The 25,310-nt window shown below is 35.5% G+C and overlaps 2 protein-coding genes and 1 pseudogene across 2 annotated transcripts; 1 reads left to right on the forward strand and 2 right to left on the reverse strand.

Moving 5' to 3' along the window:
* LOC103949006 lies at window positions 1-2,954 on the reverse strand (annotated as a pseudogene).
* Window positions 2,955-5,850: 2,896 nt separating this feature from the next.
* LOC103948915 (laccase-17) lies at window positions 5,851-9,813 on the reverse strand. Its single transcript, XM_009360004.3, has 6 exons — window positions 9,653-9,813; window positions 9,274-9,425; window positions 8,901-9,145; window positions 7,463-7,591; window positions 6,353-7,327; window positions 5,851-6,235 (listed from the first exon to the last, which is right to left on the reverse strand). The coding sequence occupies exons 1-6, from the start codon at window positions 9,770-9,772 to the stop codon at window positions 6,105-6,107; spliced, it is 1,752 nt and encodes a 583-aa protein (XP_009358279.2). The 5' UTR covers window positions 9,773-9,813; the 3' UTR covers window positions 5,851-6,104.
* A 10,822-nt stretch (window positions 9,814-20,635) lies between these two features.
* LOC103948916 (embryo-specific protein ATS3A) lies at window positions 20,636-21,968 on the forward strand. Its single transcript, XM_009360005.2, has 2 exons — window positions 20,636-20,782; window positions 21,258-21,968. Exons 1-2 carry the CDS (start codon window positions 20,684-20,686, stop codon window positions 21,717-21,719), a joined length of 561 nt encoding a protein of 186 aa, XP_009358280.2. The 5' UTR covers window positions 20,636-20,683; the 3' UTR covers window positions 21,720-21,968.
* Window positions 21,969-25,310: the final 3,342 nt, after the last annotated feature.

Raw genomic sequence — 25,310 nt, forward strand, 5'->3', positions numbered from 1 at the left:
TCAGCATTTGGGAAGATCTGCAGGGGAAGGGAGCAGTTTTTGATTGGGAAGCTTGCCATCCAAGACTACCCAACCCATCTTCAAGCCCCAGCTTGTGTGGATCTCCAAGTGGCAATGCATAAACCATACTCCTGTGTATTCACACATGATACATTAACAAGCAATCAATCAACAATTAGAAATTTTGGTTTATCGTTGAGAATTGTTATTGGCACACTCACTGTTACTAATCACACTACTGATGCTTCTCTATCTTTACGTAAGTCTTACCTCCATGATCATGATAGAATTCTTGTTCCTAGATGCTCGATTAGGGCACCATGAGTGAACGATGTTGAATCATAGAGGTTAGATGATCGAATCACCATGTAATCCAGAGTGCCGACACAAGAATTTCTCTTTTATGCGATTAGTAGTGTAATAGTATATAATTATGATTTTAACAATTTACTTTTAGGTTCAATTCAATTAAATAGTTACCTGGATTATTAGCCAGAAAACGAATAGCAACCCACCCACCAGAGGGCACACCCACAGTGTTCCTCTCAACAGGGTCAACCAGATTGAACTTTTTAGGGTCCTTATTCGGGTCAAAGTTCCCCGAACCCTTGACCCACAACAAAGAAATTGAACCCATGAAGGTGCAGAGGATGGCTCTCAGCACCAAGAATGCTAGTGTCCTGCATCACCAGCTCCACCCTAGAATTAAATGGCAGCACCATCAGCTTTGTCCCATTGCTCACCATAGTATCATTTGGTGGGGGGCCAGTATAGTTAAATGGCGTTATGGGATTGGTTGGGAAGTCAGGAGTGCAGACCCCACTTGACTGGCCAGAAAAATGGGATTGTAGCAAGGCAGTGTTTGGCATTGCAAAAGAAATGTTGTTGACTGAGGCTGCAAATATTGTCCCATTGGGTCCTTGAATGTTTGCTTGTTTTGGCTACAAGGGTTGGTTCCAAGGCCTATGGTGAAGAAAAAGTGCTTATCAACATTTTGAGGGACATTAGCTGGGAATTGTGGAGTGTTTAAGCTACGTAGTTTGTTGGCGAATTTGGTTGCGAATGATGTATCGTTTAGGGCAGGGAGGTTGGGTTTCAACAGCGGAAGTCTCTTCGTGTTTCGGGTTTTGGTTTTGGATGGCGAATCGTACTCTAGAATGCCAGCAACTGTGGTGTTGTCAAATGTGCCTTGGCCAGTCACATATGGCCTTGCAGTCATGAAAAATGTGGCAATGGGGAAGTTGGGTTTGGTCTTGAGAAGAACATTTGTGGTTTGCCTGGGGGCAAAGAGAATTGTGCGAGTCGCGAAGGGTTTGACATAAACGGCATCGGCTTCTACTACTTTGAGGGTGTGATTTGCAATGCTGAAGAAAAGCTCGTCGTTGAGTGCTGCGTTGATTAGCCGGAGAAGATAAGTCTTGCCAAGTTGAACCTTTAGCTTGAATGCATCTGCAAGAAAGTCACATGTGCAAAACAATTAAGATGAGAGTAACATAAATTCTTCGCGCATGATCTGTTCTATAATATTGAATGGAAGCACTACATTCTCGAGCCTATATCGATTCCATTTTTTTCTTTTTGTTACAATGATATCAACACATTATCAATGACAATTGACAGTTTGTACAAACTTCCATTCCATAGTCGATTTAATACCTTGGCAAAACAATTGTGTAAGGGCCTAGGGAATCCGTTAATGGTATAAGCATCAGAGACATTCGACCTCCACCTGTTTGTAAGGCCAGGCTAATTATGGATTCAGGATCTGCATTCCACCACTCACCTGTATTTCAAGTATAAATTGTATATATAGCTTTTCTGAGCAGGTATGCATATTATTATAGGCAGAAAATATAGTTCAAAGTTAATTACCAAAAATAATTGGAACATCCTTGTAGGTTTAGTGAAAGGGTACGGAACACCGTGCTTGGGAAGTATGATTAAGGGCCCATAAACAGTTGATCTGAGCCATGAAATGTGAGCATGCCAAAAAAGAGTGCCTCTTGGGCCTGTAATGGTGAAGTTGTACACAGCTGTTGCCTGTTTTTATGGGACATTGGGTCACATATGGCAGACTATTAGCCCACCCCGATTGAAGCTGTCGAATGCCGTGCCTGTTAATTTAAAGAAATTAATTAACAATATTAACCAACATTTAATTTAGATTAGTTATGCATGGTGATGGTGTGTAGTGAAGTTTAAGCAAAGAATGATGATTAGATTCAATATTGCTTATGAAGTTGTAGTTGATGATTACCAGTGATAGAGATGTTGTTTTGGACATGGTTAATCACTTTAATTAGGAGTTGATCACCCTCTCTAGCAATGATTTTCGGCCTAGGAAACCACCCGTTCACTGTTACTATGCTTTTTGTTTGGCAAAGTCTTGTCACCTTCTGTTGTTTGATCTGCACAACCATTCAAAGGGGAAAACATAAGAACCCAAAACAAAAAGGAAAAAAAAGGCTGCATGCATGCATGCATCTGCAAGCGCTCAAACTTCATCTACGTAACAAGCTTTGGCTAAGGGGTCAATGTTATCTTGTTAGGTATCATGAATAGTACATTTTTAGACAGTTAATCTAGACAACCTATATTCAAATATAAATTCAAATGATCAATGGGAAAGACGAAGAGATTGATTTCATAGCATAACAGACCAAACTGTGATTAGAGTATCTCTCGTCTCGAAATTAAGGAAAGTGTTTTGTGATGATCAAACGACCAAATGATATACAAATTTTTTATTTGAGAAACATAACATGTTAAACTGTAATATTTTTCCTCATTGATGTGTCTATATATAATTACACATGCGTTGAGGAATATGCACATACTTCAAACTTGTGGTGCCTGGTTATGCCTGCAAGAGCATGATGATGAATGAGACATGTTATGAACGAGAAGAGAAAGAGCCTAAGAAATGGTGAAGCTAAAAGAACATGAACACCCATTTTACTCTCTCTCCCTCTCTCTCTCTCTCTCTCTCTCTCTCTCTCTCTCTCTCTCTCTCTCATTTTTCTGCAAGAAAGTGAGAAGCTGCTCCAATTAGGTGTGAGCTCAAGATAAGCATTTGGGTTGTGTATATATTTAGGGGAGAGGGAAGAGTAGTGTTTGGTCGAGTAGCTATTGTATTATTAGGGGTATGCGTACATGGTTGTTAGAACAACTTTAGAGTGGTGTCAAGGACAATCAAATTTTTCTGTTGACCTCTCTCCTTTCCTTTCAAGTTCAACATTTCCAAAGTATTTCCACGTCCCTCTGCATAAATGGACGTGATTTTGACCTACTTAATATTAGTTTCCTGGCTTAGAAACAACTATGAGAGTCTGTCACGAGGTAACACGCATAAACAACTCTTTGCATGCATGTATACACAAGTAGTTAAGTGAGGGAACTAATGAATGTAATGTGAAATTTATTGTCACCTTGTATATGTCCCTTTAAGTATCAGCAATTTGTGTGGAGGCTTCTTATTATAAAAAAGAATGGCTCGTTTAGAAATATTTTTAAAATGATTGAAAATATTTTTGATAAAAATGTTTTGGAACCAATCCTTAGTAAAAATGCAAGTAAATCTTAAAAAAGCACTTAAACTACCATCTACAAGAAGCACATAACTGATGATTCTTGCATGGAGCACTTTAATGCTTCTGAAATGCAAAATAATTTCATCACAAAGACTTTCAAAACGAGTAACTATGATCAGGTAAGAAAATGAAGACTAAAGATATTCACTTAAAAGTTGAAAAAAAAATATATATATCACTAAACCGTTATCTTATTATTAAAAATCAAGATTTGCAAAACCCTATCCTCAGCCAACCTAGTGCAAAAGTCGAAGTAGGGGAAAGAGGAAGGATAAGCACTTCTGTTTTTCCTCCTCCCTTCAGCTCCGATCCCTTTACTTCCATTTTTATACTCTATTGTTGTCAAGAATAGTCTCCTTTGTGGTGATTAAGTCCATGTCTTAGCTTTGTTTAGGTTTAGGTTCTCCATCATTTTTTTTTTGTCTTGTTTCAATTCAATTCTTCTCCCAAAATCCTCCTCTTAGGTTTTTAAGGTGTGTTTTTTTGCCCTCGTTAAAGTTCATTAGACCGGATTGCTTTGCTAAGATTATACTGATCCTGTGTTTGATGCAAGCTAGACTAAACTTAAATGAGACTAAGTCGGACTCGTTCCGACTAAGTGCTTCGCTAGGTCGTCCTAGTGAGACCCCCCAAAAAGCATGGGATTCCTAATCCCGTCTACAACATCGTTTGCACGCCTTTGTCGTTTGCAACTTCGAATCTCTTACCCATGCCCAGATCTCAAACCCACTACCTAAATCTCAAAATCAACACCTAAAATTCAAAACAAAAAAAAGCAAAACCCCCTAGAATTAAGCACCTGCAAACAAATCCCCCAAACAAATTCAAAATAAAAAGGCAAAATCACCATAAAATTTTGAGATTTTCCTAGAAAATCAGTGAAGGTGCTGGGTGGAGAGCTCGGATAAATCCTCTACGAGAATCTCTGCATAAGGAAAAGAGGGGGAGAGTGGACGAGGAAAAATGGGAGAGGAGAGGGAGAGAGTGGGCGGAGGAAAATAGGGAGAGGTATACGAAGAGGAAGAGAATTCGAGAAAAATGGTGAAACAGGATAAAAAGAGGGAGAGGAGAGTGAGAGACTAGCAGAGGAAAAGAGGAATGGGTTAAGATGATTTTAGAAATAAAAAATAAAAAATAAAAAGATATTGGCTATTAGATAGAGAGATGATTCTAGAAAAAAAAAGAAGATAAATTAATAATAAGCTATTAATAAATGTAGATTAAATAATATAATATTTGAGTCTTTTAGTTATCCTGCTTCTTAGTCCAATACTGCATTAAACGTTTCACTAAGTTAGTCCAGCTGATTTGGTATTACTGTGCTTTGGAAAAAAAAAACTATTTTTGCTGTGCTGTGAGAATAAGATCATTTTTGCTGCTTCGCGTTTTCAACTTTTTTTTTTACCCAAAACTATGAAAATAAGCTGTTTTTAAGTGTTTACCAAACACCTTTCTGAGCTCAACTTTTTTTAATACTCACTTTTTATAAAAGCACCTCAATACCAAACCAATACTTAGACTAGGTACTGAGGTGCTTTTATAAAAAGTGAGTATAAAAAACAGTTGAGCTCAAAAAAGTGTTTGGTAAACACTTAAAAACAACTTATTTTCACAGTTCCGGGTTAAAAAAAAGCTGAAAACGTGAAGCAGCAAAAATAAGCTTATTCTCACAACACAGCAGAAACAGTTTTTTTTTAAGGCACAACAATACCAAACCAGCCCTAAGCTAGTCCAGTTTAATCCCTAAAACTAATCCAGTCCGAAATAGTCCGGTGAAACAAATGTACCTTTAAGGTATCGTGGGAGTGGCAAGAGATGTGGTTGAATTTTTGTGATATGGATTTTCTAGATTATAGTGCCCCTTTTGTCCATGTTAGATTTGTCCAAAACTTTTGGGTTTGTGTCATTTGTTCATGTCTCATGATGGCGGCGATGTCCTAATGCAACCGGTAGCTTCGTTGGTGGTTTATGGTGGATTGGTGCTCCTTTTCTTCATTTCTTTCTTTGGTTTTGGGCAATGGTGTAGATAGACACCTATACTGTAGTGCATCTAGACATATAGCACGAAGATGAGTTAATTCTGTTTTCTATAAATCCGGCGTCGTTATTACGAAAGTATAAACTGTTGTAGAGTTTTGTAGGATTGCAACTTCATATCCTTAGTTTAAGTGATTGTCTAATTGGTTGAAAAACAATGACCAAAAATTAAATAAAATTAGCTATCAAATACGTCGTGGAAAAAATCGCACAATATCCATTGTTTCATGTTCAGCCTCTTAATTACATTAGAATATTTGAAACCTTACAGTATCCCCTCAACCTTTTTCTTCCCTAACTCCATATGGAAAAATTCGAGTGAACAAAAATTCCACAGGAATCAGTACAAGAATTATTGAAACATAATTAATTGGACAAATGCATAAGAAAATTTAAGCTGACAGTTATAAAAGAAGGGTTACAAAATAATGGGAGCAGTTTCCAATCCAAAAAATGTAGCTCAGATCGAGTCAAGCATTAACAAGTGGGAAGATCTGCTGGGGGAGGAAGCAACTTTTGGTTGGGAAGCTTTCCATCTAGGACTAGCCAAGCCATCTTCAAGCCCCAACTAGTATGGATCTCCAAATGGCAATGCATGAACCATACACCTGCATATACAGTTTTTAACACATGGTTTATTAGGATAAAATCTTTGATTAAATTCAATAGCTAGTTTAGATTTGCAACACCATAGTATTAGTACTGCTCTCTATTAACTAACTCACCGGGGTTATCTGCTAGGAATCGTATTGCAACCCATCCACCAGATGGCACACCCACAGTATTTCTTTCAACAGGGTCGACCAAATTGAAGTTTGCAGTGTCCTTATTCCGGTCAAAGTTCCCGAACCCTTGTCCAACAACAAAGAAATTAAATCCATGAAGATGAAGAGGGTGGCTTTCGATGCCCAGAATGCTTGTGTCCTGCATCACCAACTCCACACTAGTGTTGAATGGAAGTACCATTAGCTTTGTACCATTGCCAACCATTGTATTATTAGGTGGGGTGCCTGTATAGTTAAATGGAATTAATGGACTGCTTGGGAAGTAAGGGCTGTAAACCGCATTTGATTGCCCCGTGAAGTGGGCTTGAAGTAGAGCGGTGGTTGGCATTGCGAAAGAAACGTTATTGACTGAAGCCGCAAACATTGTTCCATTAGGTCCCTGGCAGGTTTGGTTACTGTTGCTGCATGGGTTGGTTCCAAGGCCTATTGTGAAGAAAAAGTGTTTGTCAACCTTTTGGGGGACATTAGCAGGGAATTGTGCATTGGCTAAGCTACGGAGTTTGTTGCCGAACTTTGTTGCAAATGATGTGTCATTTAGAGCAGGTAGAACTGGTTTGAAGAGCGGAAGCTTCTTCACTGGGAGGGTTGAATGGAGGGTTTTGGAGGGTGATTCATACTCTAAAATAGCAGCAACAGTGGTGTTGTCAAAGGTGCCTAGTCCAGTCGCGTATGGCCTGGCGGTCATGAAAAATGTGGCACTGGGGAAATTTGCTTTGGTCTTGAGCAGAACATTTGTAGTCTGCCCCGGGGCGATCAGAATTGTGTCAGTCTCAAAGGGTTTGACATAGATCGCATCAGCTTCTACCACTTTGAGGGTGTGGTTTGCAATGCTAAAGAAGAGCTCGTCATTGAGCGCAGCGTTGATTAGGCGGAGAAGGTAAGTCTTCCCAGATTGAACCTTCAGCTTGAATGTGTCTGCCAAAAAAAAAAAAAAAAAAAAAAAATCCGCCACATACAATGTTACTTGCGCAATATGATTTAAATTTGTGTCTTTCAAGTTATAAACCATGAAATGGTCTACCATTTTTTTTTTTCGCACTAATTTAATACCTTTGGCAGAACAATTGTACAAGGGCCCTGGAAGTCCATTGATGGTATAAGCATCAGAGACGTTTGGCCCTCCACCTGTTTGCAAGGCCTGGCTAATAACAGCTTCAGGGTCTACATTCCACCACTCTCCTGTATTCACATTGTCTAGCTTTTGTTAGAGGGATATTTTGGATACGGTCCATAATTATAAATGTTCTTTGACTGAAACCTTATTAGCTTTCAATTTTTATCGAAATCTCTGACATTAATGTATGGGTAATGTATTTATATGTAGGTTATTATATTTTTTAAATTAAAATTTAAAATTTGTAGTTGTTTATATTAATGGGATTTTAAATAAAACATATAATTTGTCAGAGTAAAAATATTAAAAGATGTCACTTAGTACTACGATCTAGCGATATTCCTCTTCACTTGTAAGTGAGATATCTTTGGTTCAATTCTCGTCAAATGCGAATTTAAACCACATTATTGCTAGCCTACTATAAGGCTTAACCAATTCCCTACCCCTTAGTGTAGATAATATCATTTGTTCAAAAAAAAAATATTAAAAGATAAATTATAGTCTCCAATCTGTTACACACACACACACACACACAGAATATGGGTACATTCATCAAAATTAGCCAACAAATTAATATTGCCAAAACATGTACTACCATAAAAAAAAAAAGATATTAGGTTAATAACATTAGTAAATTTCTTCGATTAAACTTGACATTGATACATTCTCAAATCAATGAAAAAGAATGTACATACCTATATAAGTGTTAAAAATGGATTAGAAAAAAATTGAATGGATTTTATATTAAAAAATGGGTACAGTTTATATAAAAAAAAGGGTACATTTACATATAATAAAAGGAAAACTAACGAAAAATCCAAAAAGACTTTTGTTTTAATGAAAAATGACAAATAAAGGTGTAAAGGTGTAGTGAATAGTACTATGGAAAGGTAAAAATATGGTTTTTCGTTAAAAGTGAACAGTACGGAGTGTGTTTCGTTAAAACTCCCTATAATAAATTGGCATACTTAAGAATGGGTACATTTATGATTAAAAACATTAAAAAAATATATGAATGGTTACATTGAAGATTAAAAAAATTGAAAATCTTCTTAGATAAAATTAATGGGTACAAACTTATTCTAATTTTTTAATTTTATTTTAGAAATGTTTTGAATTGAAAATTAATTAGGATTTTAATAAAGGTAAATCAATTACTATTTTTTATTTTTAAAAATTATGGAACTTACATATAAATTCATTAATACATTAATTAATACTAGTGATTTCGATCAAAATTTAAAAAACTAATAAAATCTCAGTCAATGAACATTAATAATTAGAGACCAGATATTAATTTTTCCTTATTAGAACATAATTGATAAGACAAAAATTTTGATATATGCTTATTTGGAGTATGCAGATAAGCATTACCGAAGATGATCGGAATCTCCTTGTAGGGCTTAGCGAATGGGTAAGGTACACCGCGCTTGGGAAGTATGATCAAGGGACCATAAACGGTTGATCTAAGCCATGATATATGAGCATGCCAGAAAAGAGTGCCTCTTTGGCCTGTAATGGTGAAGTTGTAGACATAATTGTTGCCTGTTTGAATAGGACATTGGGTAACATATGCAGGTCCATCAGCCCACCCCGATCGAAGCTGTCGAATGCCATGCCTGGTAGTTTAAAGAAATGAATGATTAATTAACCTTCATTTTTATCCTGATTCAAGTTGCATGCATGGCATCAAATTTAAGCGAGCACATATACATTCTTTCCGAACTTGTATATAACTGTTAATTACCAATGGATGGAAATGTTGTTTTGAACATGATTAACCACTTTAATAAGGACGTGATCACCCTCCCGAGCAACAATTCGAGGCCCTGGAAATTGCCCGTTTACTGTTACAATGCTCTTTGTGTGGCATAGTCTTGTCACATTTTGATGTTTGATCTGCAAAATCATACAAAAGACATAAAATAAGAACCAAAGGAAAATAGAAACATGTGCATGTATAGAGACAAACTTCATATGTGCGACAAGATATTGTCTTAGAGGTTGCTCCGATATTGACAACTAGAATGGTATTTGAAGATTGACATCTCTACCACACATTCAAACAAGACTATGTAATGTCAAACTGTTTGACAAAAGTACATTTTCTATACGTATGAACATACATCAAATTTGTAGTGCCTCGTTATGCTTGCAAGAGCATGCTGAGGAATGAGACACAACGTAATGAGAGAAAAGAGGAAGAGTCTAAGAAGTGTTGGTGACGAAAGAAGAGGAACTCCCATTTTACTCTCTCTCTCTCTTTGTTTTTTTTTTTGGGGGGGGGGGGGGGGGAATGGGGGGGTGGTTTGGGGGGAGGTGGAGAGGGAAGAAAGTGAGAGATATTTAGGGTTTGGATGAAACTGAAGCTGCTGAAATGGAATACTGTGTGGTGTATGAAGGTTTGGTGTTGTTTTATATTTAGAGAGGTGAAGAGCTTCATCAATTTTGGTATTTTTTTTAATATTTGTAACGCAATTGTTATGTAGAGTGGTGTCAAAGACATTCTATTTCTGTTGACCTCCTTTCCTTCAAGTCGATTCTTTCCTAAGTATTCTACGTCTCTCCATTGTTTGGACGTGACTTTGATCTACCAAAAAACTTCCAGGCTCAGCAACAACTATATAATTATGATAATGTTTAATGAATATATTAACAGATGGCATGCATCTGTTCTTGCAGATGCAATAGGCCTATCACAAATCAGTTTATTAATTAGTTTGCGAGGAGAAAATAGTGAAAATGTTCTAGCTAAGACTACAAAATAAGGAGATATTTTTCAGTGTGATCGGTATATGGGATGGTATACCACGTGTCACTATACAAATAGTGAGATATGTGTGCTAAAAAGTTAATAACTTAAAAAATAAAATTTCTCACCACTTCTATTAAAATACGTGGTGTACCTCTTAAGATGTTTCGAACGTGTTTAAAAATAGAGAAAATAATATTTAATGAATAACTGATTGAATCATATTATTGCTAGCCTATTATGAGGTACTAATTATTAAAAAAAATGTACAAAAAAATTAATTATTCAAAAAACATTGTTAAAATGACAAAAAAAAAACTAATTTTGGGTTGCTTTTAAAGTTTTTTGTTTGAGAGACATTTTTGTCCAATTATTTTGGTGAAGCTTGTGACACCATAAAACATTGTTCATTGGGCCATTGGCTTTATGTATAAAGATTTGGTAAGATCCATAAGCCTTCATCAGGATTCAGGAGCATCATTTCCATTAAATTTCTTTTATTTTTAATTCAACGTATTTGAACCACATTATTGTTAGTCAATTAATTGTGAGGCTTAACTCACTCCCTCGCCCTTTTAGTGTGGATAATATTGCTTGTTTAAAAAGACATTCAACGTATTTGAATAGGAGGTGATTAAAAATTGAGTATAATTTATACATTTGTATAATCTCTATAATAGTGGTAAGACCCACCAACGCATATGAGTCCTATCTATATTGTACAAAATGATGATACAAATAGATGGTAATAAACTAATAATACCATTTTTGTACAAATACGTTACGGAAAATATGGTAAGAGTGGCATTTTTGTTTAAAATAAGAATTGTCCCATTTAATACATGCACCATCTAACATTAAAAAGGTAATGTTATACTTGTCCTATTTGTTTCACTTTTCTGATGTAGGTAGGGATCACCAATACAAGTGGGTCCCATTAGAGAAGTAATACAAATGTGATATGAAAAATATGATCAAGTGTCATTTTTGCCTTAAAACTTAGTACTTCACCATCTAATAAATATTTTATTTTTAATTTTAATTTCACATTTATAATTTAATTTTCATTTTTCTAGAAGTAAATACATGTGAGCATAAAAAAAAAATACAGAAAAATAAAGAAAATATGATGAGGAAAGATATAGAAAGAAAAACAGAGTCATCCGCATTTGGATTCTCCCCTACGGCCCTAACCCCCCTTCTAATTTTCGCATATGTTTTTAGAATTTCCTCGTGGTCTAAATAGCTCTATTGTTAATTATTATGGAAAACTCCATTTTAATTTGTAAAAAAATTGTGTTTCTAATAATACCGTATGTAAGATGAAAAATTAAAAATAGTTCTTTGATTCGTGTCGACATCAGCTTATATATTCTATGTTAGATTTAATTACTTTTTTTTAATGAATTTATTGTATTTTTAGTTTGCCTATATTACCCTTTTTAGGGATTCAAACACAAAAAAATTGAAAAGCATTTTGCAAATTATAAATAATGTATGAGGCCTAACGAATCAATAATACAAAAATTACTGGACCAAGTGAACTAAAACATAAAAAATTCAAACCGTACCAAATTGACCAGACCTCATGAACTAAAACATAAAAAATACAAATTGTACTAATTGACAGTTCCAAATCTATCAGACCCGATGAACTAAAACATAAAACTACAACCATACCAAATTGATTGTACCGAATTTATTAGACCTAGTAAACTAAAACATAAAAATACAAATCGTATCAAATCGACCGCACCGAATCTATTAGACCTAATTTATTGGACCTAGTGAACTAAAACATAAAAAATACAAATCGTACCAAAATTGACCGTACCGAATCTATCATACCTAAACTATGTAACTTACCTAAATGACCGTAACATGAAACTATCAGACCTAAACTAGTGCATTCTCCACACAATATCAAATTTGAATAAATATGAAAAAACAAAACAAAATACAAAAAGTAGATAGTTATAGACAATAAAGATGTCATTTTTAGATAATGAAAATGGAGGTTACGTTTATGGGTGATAATGAATCTATGGTTACATTTTTCAACTTTGATGGTGGAGGTTATATTGTAGACAATAAAGATGGCATTCTTGTAAATAGTAGTAAACCTGTGATTTTATATAAATCTTTTTTTTTTAACAAACGATATTTTTACACTAGGAGGTGGGAGAGTTGGCTAAGCCTCACAATGAGTTAAAAATAATGTAGTTCAAATTTGCCTTTGTCAAAAATCAAACCTAGAACTCTCACTTACAAGTAAAGAGAAACACCATTAGACTGTAGTACTAAGTTACCATTAGACCGTAATACTAAGTAGCAATAAATCATCATTTTTAGGTATAGAAAACCTTTCGGGTTATATTCAAAGAATCATTTTATTTAAGCCCTTTTCTCTAAAAGCCAAATTATATATCTTATTATATCGCGGACAATTCTGTAGGTTAATTTATTCAAACGTAAGTTTTAGACCTCATGTATTCCACATGCAATGCAACTTATCTCACGTACAGTGTTTAATCGTAATTAAAAAGCAGATTAAAAGGTTGCCATATGAAGCTGTCGTTGTTAAAATTGTTAATATAATATTCTTTCTTTAAATTAATTATTATCTCATGGGATGAATAGTGTCGATGGGGAAACCTCATTTGACGTGATTTTGTGTTAAGCAAAGGTAGCCATGCATGCACTGAATGTCGTGATCCAAATCGACGGTGGATGGTAAGATTTCATTGTACGTACTGACCAGGTCTCATCAGGCTCACTAGACCTACCCCTGCTGGTGCACCTACTACAGGTTTTAGGTTTATATATATGCAGATATCAAATTAATTTATTCTTAGTTAATTATTTTCTTGATCTCAATATCTCTACATTAACCAACTAGCTATTAATATTTCTCTAATTTATAATGTGTGGTTCTTTCTCAACTCATATAGTCGTGAAACATGCATGGACATTGTCAGGCATAAAGTTCATGAATCTTAGTTTGCACATCATTGTTTGGTTTTAATACTAATTTGTCGATTTCACAAGGATGGATTAACTGAAGTACTCAATAGTGAGCACCTTATATACTCACCTTTTTATTTTAGTCCACATTATTTTAAGTGAATTTAAGGGGAAAAAAATATGAAAAAGGTAGCTAGTGAATTTAATGGGAAAAAAAATTATGAAAAAGGTAGCTAGTTTTTATTTAAAACCTAAGAGTATGGAATTAACACAACATGTACTAAGATCACAGTCGAATAGTCATATTATTGGAAATTTTAAGTAGAATTTCATTGTCCCACATTGGTCACTATTAAAAAGTTTCCTCACTTTATAAGGCTTTGTCCTTTATAGAAAGTGATTTGAGTGATGGACCATGGAGAATAAAATTGAGCTCAACCTTGGGTTTGGACATTGAGGTGTACTAATTAATTGATAATTAATATATAATTAATTATCAAAATATGGGCCTTGGGACTCGGGCTTTAATAATTACATTCTTTACTTAATTATTTTTTACCAATAGTTACACATCCCGACCCGGAATGCCCACTTTGACTCCGAATCGAGCTGTGCTGGTTGACACCTGGAAGGTAACGAAGCCATAAAGTGAAATGTAGTGGAAAATGAATAAATTTAAACCTAATAGCGCCTAAATGTAAGAGTGCGCTGGTGAGCGGGAATGAACCCATTTCACACATGATGTTAGAGTATAAGTAAAGTACAGTAAAGTATGATGAGAATTATATCATTGAAGGTAATCTCCAATACCAATATTTGCCAAGAATCCTCGTCCATACGAAAGCTCAGCTACTAAAACCTGGAGGGGGTGAAAAACAAGGGTGAGTGGGCCTGAAAATAAAGTTTTAATAAAACCCTTCTGAAAACATTAAAACCCCTCATCGTAAAACATGTATAGTTTTCAAAATATACATACTACGTATAGTATGAAAATACTTACCGTAACCTGCAATATCTCAAGAATTCAATACGGCATAATATTTTGTAAGTACGCATGACGTCCATGATCACACAATCTCGCATAAGCAAACATATCTTATTGAGTGCTCATCGACACATGCTGACACACGAGTTCATGCAGAGTTATTTTGACATGAACATGACTGGGTGTAACAATGGTACACGCTGTAGTACTACAATCACGTGAAGACTGGCGCTATGCGCAGCACATACGAGTCCTAATTGCCTATAACAATCTAGGACATGACTGACACCTACAATGGATCCAAAGTGAGCGTACGGTGCGATATGCACATACATGTGAAAGAATGGTCCTCTCCCGGGTGAGTACTAACACCGATGCAGCAAATGATGAGCAGTTAACACAAATATAATCATGCCACAGTGATTTGATAATTCTAGTCGAAATAACATTATTCATAGCCGTAAGTTTAGCTAAGGCATCCCGTAAGATTTATAATGATTTCCTAATTCTCGCCGTTGCATCATTTTCTATAAATGTTAATTTAATTACGACAATCATATAGAAGATTCATTATTAGATGTATATATAGAAACTAAATAAATATATGTATATATCAAAGAAAATACCCACTCACAATTACTTGCGATATCACATTCGTTCGAGCTAGGAAACCGAAGCATTCGATAGTAATAGCACCTAAGCATCATTAGTAAAACTCAATTAAAATGTTTGAATTTGGAGAAACGAATGGTGGATTCAGAATCAACGCGTCGAAATACGCTAAAAGGGGTCCCAGAACAAATTTTATAAGAAGTCAACGATTAACCCTAAAAGTCAACTTAGATGCCCTAGTGGCCAACCACGTTAAAACTTTGGAATTTTACTAAATGGATGTCAAAAACAGACTTGGAACGTTGAAATTAGCCAAGAAGGGTTTCCGAGAAAATTCCAAAAAAGTCCACACAAGGAATATTCCAAGAATATTCTGAGCCCATTTCAGAACTGGGCTGAGCTGGAAACAGTGGCCCAACTGTTTAGGCTGGGCTTAGGCCAGGTTTGGGCTTAAGGCCCTTTATTTATTTATTTATTTATTTTTCTTCTCCTTCTCCGGCCAGTTGCCGCTGCAACCGCCGGGGTTCTACCCAGTTCCGACCACTTCAAAACTCCACTAAACTTAGCCTTCCAATATATCAAAACAAAGCTCAGAGGACAAGGAATCAAAATATACCGTGGCCGGAGTTGGTCGGAAAAAGGGACTCGAACCCGCTGAATTTCCTCCGGAATCTGGGAAAAATCTGTTCTAGTTGTTTCTGCTTCCCAAACTCCCCAAAACGAGCACGTCGACTTAGAAATTGAAGTAAACATAAAAAAGGAAGAGACACGAGGAACCTCAAAGCTTACCTAGGTCGTGAAAGGTAGAAACTCGCCGGGAAATCATTGAACAGTGTGGCAACACTCTGCAGTGCATGGCTTGTGTTTTGGTTTGATTTCGTGGTTTACGTTCCTAGGTTTTAGGAAGAGACAGAAGATCGGGGAACAGTGGTGGAGTTGGAACTCGCCGGCTGGGTTGGCTGTTTGGTTCGCCGGAGAGTGTGTTATGTGGTCTTCGGCGTTGTTGTACAGAGAGGGCAGAGGGTTTTAAAATAAAAATGAAGGGTGAGGTTAGGGAGAGTGACAAGAGAGAGAGGGAGAGACGCGGTGGTTAGCGTGGCGCGTGGTGGCCGTCGCCACTCCAGGTGATGGTGATTAGTTGCAGAGGAAGAGAGATGCGGATAAGAGAGTTTGAGAGAGATAGTGGGAGATAAGGGGAGGTGGCAAAAGGGAATTGGGTGAGTAAAGAGAGGGAGATCCATATTTCTGGGGAAATGGGATACGGGATAGGGCAGGAGTGGGGAGTCGCACGTGGGTGGGTCCCACCAGACAGAAAGCTCAAAGAAAATGTTGAAATAATAGAGCCATTTACCTTAGAATAGCAAAATTACTAAAATGCCCTTCAACTTTGTACTTATGTAAAATCTCCATCGTAACTTCAAAATTCTATTCCGCCTATGCCTACGCATTCATATTGTCGGGTACTACAAGAATACGTTAAAAGAATGTTTCATATGTCTCCCAATATGCTGGTCAACGAAAGTCAACACCTTGGCCTCCAGGGGCATTTTCGTCAATTCACTCATTTAAAATTAATAAAATCATAAAATTAGGGACATGTTGTCGCAAACAGACTTATCCTTTCAGATGAAGTCTGAAGTGTGGTGAAATATGCATCAAATGGATGCAAAAACAACATTTTTAAATGGAGAACTTGAAGAAATATACATGAAACAACCTGAAGGGTTCGTGCTTAAAGGACAAGAAAGCAAAGTGTGCAAATTAGTTAAGTCATTATATGGACTTAAACAACACCAAAACAGTGGCACGAGAAATTTGATCATACTTTATTGACACATGGGTTCAAAATAAATGAATCTGATAAATGTGTCTACATTAAGAGTAACGATAAAACTTGTGTTATTGTCTGCTTGTATGTGGATGATATGCTCATAATGGGAAGTGATAAAGATGTAATAAACAAAACAAAGAAAATGTTGAATTCAAGTTTTGACATGAAAGACTTAGGTCAAGCCGATTCATTTTAGGAATTCAAATTAAGAGAAATAGTGAAGGATATGTCCTTACACAATCCCATTATGCAGAAAAAAATATTACGAAGGTTTGGTCAATTTGATTGCAAATTTACTATAACTCCTTTTGATGATAGATGCAAGTTGGAGAAAAATAAAGGCAATGCCATATCTCAACTTGAATATTCTCAAGTAATTGGAAGTCTAATGTACTTGATGAATTCGACTAGGCCTAACTTTGTTTATGCAGTAAGTAGGCTTAGTAGATATACAAGTAATCTGGCACAAGAGCATTAGGATGCTTTAGTAAGAGTGTTAAGGTATTTGAAAAATACACTTGACTACGGATTACACTACACAATGTATCCACCTATTGTAGAAGGCTATAATGATGCTAATTGGATTTCTAACACTACAGAATCTGTGACATCCCACATCTCCTAGGGGAGTGATCCTTATATGTATATTCTCATCTCTACCTAGCACGAGGCCTTTTGGGAGCTCACTGGCTTCGGGTTCCATGGGAACTCCGAAGTTAAGCGAGAAAAAGGCTAGAGCAATCCCATGATGGGTGACCCACTGGGAAGTTGCTCGTGAGTTCCCAAAAACAAAACCGTGAGGGAATGGTAAGCCCAAAGCGGACAATATCGTGCTACGGTGGTGGAGCGAGCCTGGGAAGTGGTCCTTCTCAGGCCGGGATGTGACAGAATCCAAGTCGACAAGTGGATATATTTTTACTTTGGAAGGTTAAGCAATATCTTGGAAATCCTCTAAACAGAAATGTATAACTCATTCCACCATGGAGTCAGAGGTTATAGTTTTAGACTTGGCTGGAGAAGAAGCCGAGTGGCTCAAACATTTTCTAGAAGACATTCCAGTATGGCCAAAGCCTGTAATTGCTATATGTATACATTGTGATTGTATAGCTGCACAATCAAGGGCCAAAAGTCATGTATACGATGAAAAGTCACGACATATCAGGCGTCGACATAATACTCAAGAAGTTGCTCTCCAATGGAATAATATCCATTGATTATGTTAAGTCAAAGGAAAATATAGCTGATCTTTTGACAAAAGGCCTACCAAGAGAGCAAATATTATTTACATCGAGGGGAATGAGTCTCAAGCCAATTCAATGAATTGGACTGGGTGAAAACCTAACCTAGCTGATTGGAGATCCCATGGTCTAGGTTCAACAGGCTAATTGGTTGAGTTTGATTCAAAAGTTGAACACACAACTTACCCATTCTTATGATAAAATGTGTGTTGTCAGTTGAAGTTTGAGGGGTTATGTTTTATGTACATTTAATGACATTAATATCTTGTTATCAAGAGGAATATGACAGACTATTCTTAATTAATGTCACATATATAGGAGTAAATGGGGCTGCATTTATGAGAATTGACATGGCTAAATTCTCTAAAGCTTCTACGAAATCCGGGATCTGTTCATGGCCAAAATGAACACAACCGTATGAATTGACGTGTGGCAAACATGATATGTGTGTAGCATATTGTCTTGGTTTACTACTGCGGTGAACAGTTCAAGATCTTCCACATCCACTGCGTCACCAAGTAAACCCGATATGTTTTCACTAAGGTAAGTTCAAGTCCAAAAGATACTTCACCCGATGCATATCACGTCTATTCTCTCTTAGTTTAATGCTAGTCATTCATTTGCATTCAAATGTGGGGTGTTATAAATGAATTAGTCATGTTTGAATGAAATTTCAACTCAAATGTGGGGTATTGTTGGAAATTTTGAGTAGAATTTCATTGTCCCACATTGGTTACTACCAAAAAGTTTCCTCACTTTACAAGGCTTTGTCCCTTATAGAAAGTGAATGGAATGATGGACCATGGAAAATAAAATTGGGCTCAACCTTGGGTTTGGGCTTTGGGGTGTACTAATTAATTGATAATTAATATATAATTAATTATCAAAAGATGAGCCTTGGGGCTCAGGCTTTAATAATTAAATTCTTTAATTAATTATTTTTAAGATTTAATTATTTATTTATTTTTTACCAACAGACTCATCCTTTCAGATGAAGTTTGAAGTGTGGTGAAAGAACACAGAGAGCAAACACCCCTCTGAGAAGATGTCTCCCAATAGATGCATCCCTTCTTCATACCTATTGCGAACATGCATAATTCTATTATATATATACATCCATCTGCATGGCATTTAGAACACAGAAAAACATAATTCTCCTTTTACAATCCAAAGCATTCTTACTGAGAGAACCACAAAGAAATTCACTAGAAGTCAAGTTTTCCGATGCTGGAATTCTGACTTGATCGTTGAATCTTGGTGAAACAGACATCCGTAGAGCTACAAGCACTGAGTAAGGGTGAAATATCTATTTCAAGGACATTGCGGTACGCAAGCCTAGATCATCAGTTTATATGTTTAATATTATTTCATTGTTCATACTCCGTTAGGTTAGTTGTTTGCATTTATTATTTATTAACATATATAAATTTATCATTGAATGTTGATATTTATCCAACACATACTAGTATGCATGTATATTAACTTTACTCTAACCTGGAATGGAAGACATGATGGTAGAGTTTGAGAAGGATGTCTTCTCCACTCATTGCCAAGAATGTTCACGCAATGAAATAGGGTTTATTGCTTCAGGATGGAACCGGTGCAGTGAGTGCAGAAACAACTAATACGCCTATTATAGAGTAGTTAGGATTTACCATAACTCTTTAATATCAATTAGGTTTCTTATCATGGTTGTCAACACAAGTCCTCCCAAATACGGTGTATTAAGACTCCAAACTTTAGCCATATATCAAGATTTCCTTAGAATTAGGTCGATGGTCAACTTGTATAACAAGTTGCTTATCGTCCAAGTAACTGAATGATACTCACATGAGTCTTACAATTTCTTGAAGTGCTTAGATGGGGATGATTGTTGAATGTTTCGTCATTGTTGGGTGAGGGATGTTCAGTTGGATTTCGGACTTATTGTGAGACGAAGGATAATTTTTAGAGGACAAATGAGTCAAGGTAGAGTGTAGACAATTTTTAGTTCGGTGGGGTGGGACAATTTTCGCTAACTGATGAAGCCCACCTAGCCCCAGGTTGACTCTGCCCTTGATTAAAATTCTTCAATTTTGTTAAGGGAGAAGAGATAACAGTTGGGTATGAATTGAAGTTGAAGAAATTAAGGCTCCTTTACATGCAATAGAAATTAATCCGAACGTTTTTTGCAAAAATTTAAACAAATTCAAGATTACCAATCCATTCATTTGTAGTGAAGAAAATAGACAGATATGGTTCAACAAAAAAAACAAAAAAAACAAAAAAACAAAAACACTAAAATGACTATCATTTAATGCAACGGTCATATGATTTCGGATTTGAATGGCTTTCGGTAAGATAATCTTCGAGAAAAAACCTAAAAGATAAATAGTTAAATTGTTAAAATACATAAAGTGGGCATGTATCTCAAAATGTGTGTCCAAAAAATGCGTGTACCCACTATATATAAAGGAGAATAGCACTAATAAAAGATGCTTTGCTCTGATACCCGGGTAATCAACCTCGGGAAAAAAGCAGATGCATGGTATAAGTAGAAGTCAAGGAAACCTGATTCATACGTCTAGATGTACAGAAAAAAAACATGAAATATGATCTAGTAGATCACATGCATATACAGTTTAAGAATATGCCTTTCTTAGTTTGCCAAGCAAAGAATTTGAAGCGTTGGAGTGGTGTCTATAAATTGTGTAAATACCTTGAGAGTGATATTAAAACATTTACTGGCCAATTAATGATGATTTGATTTGTTTTAGCACACTAGAAGGACAACACATGGCAACACAGAATTGCAGACCTTCGTTGTTAATATGCTGTGTGCTTCTGATTGCTTTATTGGCCGGAGGTGAAAGTCTCGCACCAAGAATAAACAAGGTGATGAAGATGCAACATGCATATAGACACACTAGGTGATTGAAAATTATTCTAGAATTTGCTTGTTATTGTGCATGTGCCTCTAATTTGGTGGTGGATGAATAATGCGATGCATGTTAGTATAGAAACCTTATTTTTGTGATTGGCCTTCTATTTTGCACTGAATGCACTTGTTTTTCTAGTGTTAACTTAGAAAACTTGCTTGGTAATCAATTAGCATTCTAATTACTATTTTGCATACAAAAAGTACATCAGAAGTTAGTAAAAATGATCGCTTTTTGAAATCTTAATTGTTGATCTATGATCAACTTTTTTTGTATGTCGTCAATATTTGATCATTATGTTGATATTTCCTCAGTAATTGATTTGATTCGTGATTATCATTTTAGCTAATTTATCAAAAGTATTTGTACCACATTTAACTGATAACACCTAGCTAGATGAAATAAATAATCTCACTTTTGACATTATGTAGGAAAACTGTACGTACGCAGTTACAATTGAAACAACATGCACAAAGGGTGCCGAAACCTCAAACCACATAAGGCTGAGATTTGGTGACACAAACTCTAATGACATTGTGGTTCACCACCTAAACTCCAAGCACATAAGAAGGGTGGATCCGATAGCGCCTGACGTCCTTGACGATGTTCCCAGAAAACCATTTCAAGCTTGCGTGGTGGATGAGTTCCAAATGAAGGGCCAATGTGTCGACTCCCCGGTCTGCTACCTCTACCTCAAACTGTCTGGAACTGATGATTGGAGACCTGGTTTTGCACAAGTCCATGTTTTGGAGGGGTCTCACTCCCATCTCAGCTCGAATTACTTCTACTTCCGCAGGTACTTGCCGCGCCATGTGTGGCATGGTTTGGATGTGTGTGATAAAGAGGTCACTCCATTTGGGATCAAACACAAGAGGAAAGTGTTTGCTAAATAGCCAGTCATGAAAAAATTGGCTTGAACGCCATGATATAATTCATCCTTAGTTACTTGTATCAAACTTTTTCTCTCAACTTTTTTGTTGTTATACCATATCATAAATACTGAGTATTCAGAGAATAACGAAGTTGTGGAATTAACCCATATTTGTGAGATAAAAGAAGAAGGGTACAGTAGCATTGACATTAGGGTCAACTGTCACTAATATAAATAATTTTAATTGCAATAGGGGGTCTTTTAGTTTTAATTATGTGCAGTTTCAGAAAAAATAATTATTATTATGTGTCCGTTCTAGTACAAATACTAAATTTATTTGTATATTTTGGTTCTGGAAATTGATACTAGCAACGCTCTTTTTTTTTTCTTTTCAATTCGTGTGAAACATTAATTTAAAAGAGAACAATTTGGGGTTTTTGTTCTGATCGTTCTGCTACCTAAAGGCTGCAAATCATGTGTTGAAATTCAATTAAAATCCTTAAAATGTATAATACCTTGGAGTATACCAAAAATCCCTTCAACATGTGTAGAACAAAAGCAACATTCACACATCAATTGGGATCTAGGCTTTTGAGATTTAGCAACTAATTCTAAGTCAAGTACCTGTGAATTATTTTGAAGCATCTCTAATAATATTTAGTCCTCGGTAAATGCTGGACCAAGATTACACGCATGCATATATGCTAATCAAGATAAAAGCACCTGTGAGGCTTCTTTTTGCCTGATCAAGCTGTGAAAAATCCCTTAGTACATGTGAATCATACATATTCATTCATCTACTAAAAATTCTGTTAATACTTCTAGTAATGACAAGGGATTTGCATATCTGCAAAGTCAGATAATGATCAGTTTAATCCCAGTACACCAAATGCAAGTGAATCGAATTTCTTTTGTTTTTAATTTCTTTTTTTGAAAGCCACAAAGTAGAAATGAATAGAACCACCCAAGCTTACAACATATTTCAGAATTCAAGAAGTCCAGAGCTGTATGCAACTTTTGATCAAGACAAAGAAGCTATACAGTGATCTTGAATACCAATACCACTTACTTAATTGTTATGTATGTACTAGCTAAAAGGTGAAAAGGATGGATAAATTCTTATTTTAGCAAAATTTTCTTTTGGTGGTATGGAAAATATAGTAAAATATAGTAAAAACTTCTTTATTAACTGCGTGTTTCCATCTTATTGAATTTATATATTTGTACGTATTTAATTACCAAAAAGATATAATGCATATTTTACTTACATATGTGATGACCCTCAACGAAATAAGAGATTCTACTTTGCAATCAGTTGTATATAACTTTCTCTTTATTTCTTTCAGTTCATGACTAGTTATAATATGAGAAATACACACACACACACACACACACACACACACACACACACACATATATATATATATATATATATCTACTAATTAATAAAACACTTATTGTCAACCAAAATCCTATAAAATTACCAGTTTAACCCTCTAATTAAAACATAATATGAATAAGAAATATGGGGCATAAATGTAATTTCACACAACCAAATTTTGCTATTTTTTTTCCAAGACCTCACCTACATGTAATCTTAACATATCTCTAATTAAAAAAATTAAAAAAAAAATTTCCCACTCCCACATTTTCTGTTACTCTATTCCTATCTCCGTCTATTTCAAAAAAAAAAAAAAAAAAAAAAAAAAAATCTCTCACACACTTTGTGTGTGCCCATATGCTTGTGCGTGTGTGTATATATACCAAAATCTCTGTGGGTTTAGCTCCCTCCTATTTATTAGTCCAAATTAATTACAAGCCATTTTAATATTGTCTTTTATTATTTTTGGAAACTTTGTATATTATGAATTTGTTAATTTTCGGAACGTGTTCATTTGGTACGCAATTGGACCACTTAACCCCCTGAAATGTTAAGTTCCCAGTTATTTCTACGCAATTGGACCACCTAACCCCCTGAAATGTGGAAAAACTGAGATCAACTACCGTGCATAGAAAAGAAGGAAGAGAAAAAATGCGGAGGCCTCTGTGTTTTCTTTCCTTTTTCTAGCTCGGAAAAAAATGGGTAACATTGTCGACTTATATGTCTTTCCATGCCATGCATTTTGTGAAAACCCTAGTTATACCCTTATCATTCAATAGTTATAGCCCAAAATTCTATTGATTTGATTTGATTTATTTAAATTTTTTTTGTCGAAATGATGAGGGATGAGGAGACAAGACGTGACTAATTGCTGCAAACGATACATGGAGGAGGAAGGCGGTGTCTGAAGTCACTTTTCATCGATGTGAGCCATGCATGAGCATAACTTATGATAGGAATTTTACCGCACATGCTTAAGGGTTAAAAACTCTTATAGAATTTGTAAAAATGACAAAGTTATTATAGTATAAACGGATCTTATAAGATCGTTCTCCACACGAATTATTAAATAATTTGAAGTAAACTGAATTTCAATTAATTATTGTAAAGTAGAAATTGAGATGATTGATTTTATGACTTACTTAAATTAAAACGAAATTGATTAATAAAAGTAAATTAATCTGCAATCGAAATTGATTAATAAAAGTAAATTAATTTGCAATATTAAAGATGAAGAAAAAGGAAACAATTTTGAAGAAATCAAATTAAGAAAACACTAGGGATCCGCCGTCACCTTAACAATTCTATATAGTTCTCTCAATTACTTATGACATTTACATGCATATTTCGAATGTTGGGTTTTCCTAATATATGCCTACTTGGACCCCCAACATAGAGTGTATATCAAACATGCAATCCGTCTGTGGTATTCATATCAAATCTAAACATGCATGACTCATTAAGTTCTGTAAAACCTTTTGAAAAACCATGCAACCCTAAAGACGTAGTATTCATCCTAAGTAAACTTGCACATATTAATCACAAGAAGCCTTAGTCGCTGACCTCCAACGAAAATTGCATCAAATTACTTTTCTAAACATCCTAATGGTGATCAAGGGAATTGGATCCTCTACGAGGCAATGCCTCGGGATCCTCCTGACAGGACGACACGGACCGTTGAATTTTGATCCAATAGCTACAAACGGGGGGTCCCTCTAAAAGTTATAATAATTGTAGCTGTTGGATCAAAATCCAACGGCACGCGTTGTCCGATCAGGAGGATCTCGAGGCTTGCCTCGGAAAGGATCCAATTCCGTGATCAAGCATTAAGAGTCCAAGACAATTAGATAGTTTAAATCAAGGATCGGTAATTCGAAAACCTACATGTATATAATCATAAGCAAATTGAAGGAGAAACTACATATTCTTGCTAAGGCTCGTGGCCTCACCCTAACAAAAAGAAAATTAGTTATGCATATTCATAATAGAAATCACAAAGTTCTTTATTGAATAATAAAAGATCAAAAACACTCTGAATGAAAAAGTCTAAAATTTTCTACGCTTGGCCAATTTCCTCTCTTCAAGAACGCACGGAGAAGAAGTTAACCTATGAATAGGACCGACCAAGCTTATTTAACCTAATAGAAATTAAATCCTCCTAATAAAAGGTCTTCCAATCCAAATAGGAAACTAAATACTATAATAAAATAGGAAACATAAAACTAAATTGAA

Source organism: the organism of the source record quoted next, unplaced genomic scaffold (genome assembly GCF_019419815.1).
Source record: "Pyrus x bretschneideri cultivar Hongxiangsu unplaced genomic scaffold, Pyrus_bretschneideri_v1 Contig5, whole genome shotgun sequence".
In the NCBI taxonomy this organism is placed as follows: Eukaryota; Viridiplantae; Streptophyta; class Magnoliopsida; order Rosales; family Rosaceae; genus Pyrus; species Pyrus x bretschneideri.